Here is a 4,697-nt window from a genome sequence, read left to right as displayed (position 1 = left end):
ACAGGGGCTGACAAAAAAGGAGGCTTCTAGAAGAGCTGAGAGGGAGGAATCACACACGTGTGCTATACAGAAGTCTTATATAAACTGTTTTCACACAAAAATGCTACACCACCACAGTTTAACATTGAAAAAGACTTAAAGTGCCTCTATTTAGGATAATGTATACATTTCTTATGGATGTCTGTTTTTAAGGTTAGTGATTGGTTGTTCCAGACAAGTTCTCCAGATAAATGTTGTACTAGTCATAAAGTAGTCAACGTTTTTAATATCATTGCCAACATGCAGATTAAGTTAACCACATTGGCTCAAACAGACAAAGCACTGGAAAGATTGGAAAGACTGATATGATCGATACTGCAGTTTAAGAAGTCATAGCGCCAATATGCAGAACACAAAGTCTCAAAAACTATGAAAAGACCTCCTTCAATGACCACAAAACAACAGTTTATACTATGATGATAAAATAAATAAGAAAAATCTCGTGCATATTCTGGATGTTTTTATTTTATTTTATCTCATAGCTGTAAAAATATAGTCTCAAAATAAATAAATATATGAAATAAATATACTGTATGTCCTTGGAAAGGAAAACTCATAAATAAGAATAAAGATTTCAAAATGTCTGTAAAGGTGTCTTTGTCAGTCCCATCCATTGTTTGACAGCAGTCGGAATTCCTTCACTGGCTTCCATAAGAGCTCCATTACAAAACGCACCATCCCACACACAGGACACTGTTATTCTTCTCTTCCTCCCCATGCATTTTGCAGAAAAATCATAGTCTGGATTGATTTCAAAGGGTACTTCACCCATGCCATCACAACAGTCATTTCAGTACATGTGATTATCCCAGCTCTAAGACCCGTTTTGCAGAACAAATGTGGCTGCTTTCCAGTGCATGAACTTTTTTTTTTATGTAAACCAGCCACACTTTATAGTGGATTTTGCATGTAAATTATTTGTTTACTTAGCAGCCACAGTAATGTTGGAATAAAAGGTCGACTCAAAACATCAAAATTGACAAGACACAGCAGTAAAAGGTTACTAGCAGCCAGTGGTTAATCTCAGCTATCAAGTTCACAGCTTTGTCCTTTTGAACATGCAGTCTGGGCAAGCAGATAGTTGGATTTCATTAGTGAAACTTAATAAAAATTTAAAGATCATCCGTTTGGCCACTAGGGCTTTTGCATAGGCTGATAAGGTGAAAATATGTGGAGCCCCAGTAGTCTCTGTCATGGGGCTCTTCACAGGTTCCACAGAAGATCCCTGATGCTGTTCAGTCACACTCCCCAGCCAGTCGGGTTTTCTTTCCTTCCTCCATGCCAGCAGTGGGGAGTGTTGATTTGGTGCATTTTTACGATCCTATTTTGTCCACATAAACAAGATCATCCATCTCCCTTAAGGGGATGACCTCGGGTGCACTTCTGCTTTTAACCTTGCTTTTCACCAGCTAATTCATTCTGCCTCAGCTCTGACCCAGTATGTCTCTGTACAGCTCTGGAACTCTTTCTGGATCTACAGGTCTTGGTAGGAAGTGAGTGAACCTCTGATGCCTCCTTGATCTTGTTCCATCACGGGACGTCCCATCTTTGTTCAAAGCAACAAAATAAAATGAACCTTTCTCTCCATGCCGATAGATGTTAGAGGAGTAGGTGTTGTACCAGTTTTCTTCAAATTGCTCTCTGAAAACACATTCTGCTGACAGCTTCTCCTGCAGAAAGAGAGGACAACAAAGGATGAGTTTTAGGGTGCAAAATGTGCCACCTACTGGCTGTGGACATCATTCTTGAAAAAAAAAAATATGTGTGTGCCAATATGTATCTGTTCAAAGGTGTATACTTACAGAGCCATACAATTCTCCCTTGCTGTTCATGGCAAGGTAAAGGCCACTGTCCACCCCTTTGATGCTGACGAGTCCCACAGCTAAACTGATGAATTCCAGTATACCTGCAAACACACATTACATTACATTAATTAATTAATCAATCATTAATTAATTAAGCAATCATTAGCATATCTGGCAACATGGAAATATTAAATAGCAATTCATATTTGGTATAATAGAGCACTAGTCTTGCTGACAACGTTTCAGTTTACTAAATTGTGTCTGTTCTCCATACAAATTCGTAGAGTATGTCCATCAAATGCCTCTGACAAGTTAGATTAGAGTGGTTTCTGGTATGAGGTTACAACCAAATCTCAAATGAAATGAATCAAGTACCAGAGGCGCTACAACCTTGCAGCGATAAATAATCTACTTTTGATGTGCCGCAACCTGCAGCTTTTTATCTTGATAGCTGGAGATAAGTTTGTAAAAGCGTCCAATCTAATCTGAAAGAGGAAACGTGGTAGAAATGTGCAAACATAAAATATCTCAAATGTTGTTCCACCTGGAAATAGCGGCTGCATTCATGATTAGCGTTTGATCACAGCAGCCTGTATTGGCATGGGTATTTCAAGTCACGACGGCTGTGACTGTAGGAGTGATGCAGCTATTTTCCCGTATGAGTTATAAGTCCTCTGTTATAACTCATGGCCACCTCTATTTTATATATTATTTGGTATATAATCCAGTAAGCTATTCGCTGCTGTATGCTGATTATCACTATTTCCTCCCCTGTTTAGATTCTGTTTATATGTGAGTCTGTCAGCGTCTCCACCACAAAGATACCTGACAGTGTGTCAATCAGTCTGAAAATTCAAAATAGCTTTTCTATGCTCTTACTACTACTTGTGCTGCCAGAATTCACAGGCTCTGTACCGAATCTGCTGTGGTCTTTCCTGGTGCCCTGCACGGTGCCGTCAGGATGAATCTCCAGGTGGAACCCGGTCCTGCAGTACAGCTGCCTCCGCCTCAGAATCCCCTTCAGATGGCTGAGGTCCGCCAGGCTCCGGGACAGCCTCTCCGCAGACATTAGGTGCTCTTGCTGTTGTCCATGTCCCCCCATTATCAATCCGGTCGCCGAATTGTAGTCCACCGCCCCGGCAGGGGTGAGAATAAACTGAGAGCCAACGGGAGCCGGAACGGCACCAAAGCTGTCCAAAAATCCGTTGGCGAAGCTCCCAACCTCGGCCGCTGCCCCCATCACAGATGACACACCAGATCCTGTTTGCAGCGTAGGAGCTCCAAGTCGAGTTCCAAGTGATGAGTAGAGAGCCTCTATATGAGCAAGTGAGCGAAGGTCAAGCCGAAAGACGAAGAAAGGGAAAAAGTTGACCGTGCGTGCAGAGAAAATCCCTGTGATCAGACTGGCATCTAATTGAGATTAAACTCCTGCGTTATCTTGATGTTGGATGCGTACGCTTCCCCTCTTGCTGCAGCGTGTGTCCCCCGTCTCCTCTCTTCTGCTATTTATCCTTCTTTCCCCTCTTCTATTCTCTCCTCTTCAACTCGGGATACTCCCCCTTTGCTCCGGTGCGCACCAGGGTTTTCCTCTCTCTCTCGCTCTCTTTCTCACCCCCCTCTCTTGCTCTCTCTCGCTAAATTCACTTCAGCCTTTTATTTCTTCTCTCAAGTGATACCTCCCCCAGCAGCAGTGTGTAGCGCAGTGAAACCAGTGCAAACCACTCCACATTTATAGCGCACTGCCTCCTATTAACCCCAGGTTGCCTTTTATGCAAATATGGCCCGATCCCCTCTCTTTATGGCTAATTTTTGTTCTCGTTATTCTCCCGTCTCACCTTTGATGTTCAGTCTTAGCGCAGGGGCACGTGAAAGGAAAATTAATAACCACTAATAAAAATTAGCATGACAGGCGTATTTTCCCTTACTTCCCCTCAAGCTACATGAATGTTTCCCTGACTCACAAACGGACAAAATGTCATTTTGCTCGTGGACACTTCAGCAGCAGATTAAACAGATTAAACTGTACAGGTGTTTATAAGAGTTGCTGCGGAGCGCGCGTCTCTGCAACTTGGGTGTGAAATAGTCGTGGAGAGAAAGAAAAAGCGTGTGCATGTCAAATAGGCATGAAAGTGATGTTGCCATTATCTTAAATGCTTTACATCTCAGTGCCCCCATTTCGAAATGGCTCAGGTGCAGAGAGAAAGAGGGGCGAGGAAAGCCCCCATTTGCGTAATTTTCGCACTCGACTGTTGATTTATTGCTCCTGTTTTATGTAACCCAGCCGCACATTTACAGCACCCGCATACACAGACACACACAGCCGTACACATGCACCCACACACACCTGTGCAAACGACATCACTTGACTGTCAATCCTTTCATTGATCTTTCCACGATGCTTTGAACAACACTGGAGCTCATATATACCCTTAATTGTGGTCTTACGAGACGAATCAAAGAAACAGAGGCTTCAAAGCGCAGGGATCTTGTAAGGGGATCAGGCAATAACAACCAGAAGACGGGAACGGGAATATACCTGTTTGAACCACACGCTTAGAAAATACCCCGACACTTGACACTGAAGGACGGGGGGGGGGGGGGGGGGGGTCAAATAAGTGCTATTTTGAGAGAAAAAAACGGAGTTTGTTGTGGAAACAAATATTTTAGTGATCATAACAATGAACACGCTCCAGTGGTTATAAGTTTGGGAAACTTTATACTGAGTATATCAGATTAATGTAAAATATCAGTCTAATACTGAAGTTGACCGTGATCATGGCGGTTTGGTAATAAAAGCCTGTGGATTGCCAGATTCCAAAAAGACGCTTTTTCGAAACACCGGCTAAACAGTCC

General features: G+C 42.8%; 1 protein-coding gene across 1 annotated transcript; it reads right to left on the bottom strand.

The window, feature by feature from the left end:
- Positions 1-247: 247 nt before the first annotated feature.
- fgf20a (fibroblast growth factor 20a) lies at positions 248-3,548 on the bottom strand. The gene is made up of 3 exons (XM_084930826.1): positions 2,760-3,548; positions 1,842-1,945; positions 248-1,709 (listed from the first exon to the last, which is right to left on the bottom strand). Exons 1-3 carry the CDS (start codon positions 3,082-3,084, stop codon positions 1,464-1,466), a joined length of 675 nt encoding a protein of 224 aa, XP_084786952.1. The 5' UTR covers positions 3,085-3,548; the 3' UTR covers positions 248-1,463.
- Positions 3,549-4,697: the final 1,149 nt, after the last annotated feature.

Source organism: Perissodus microlepis, chromosome 6 (genome assembly GCF_051167445.1).
Source record: "Perissodus microlepis isolate ML-2025 ecotype Zambia chromosome 6, ASM5116744v1, whole genome shotgun sequence".
Lineage (NCBI taxonomy): Eukaryota > Metazoa > Chordata > Actinopteri > Cichliformes > Cichlidae > Perissodus > Perissodus microlepis.
The sequence above is the reverse complement of the archived record's forward strand: the minus strand, read 5'-3'. Positions and strand labels throughout refer to the sequence as shown.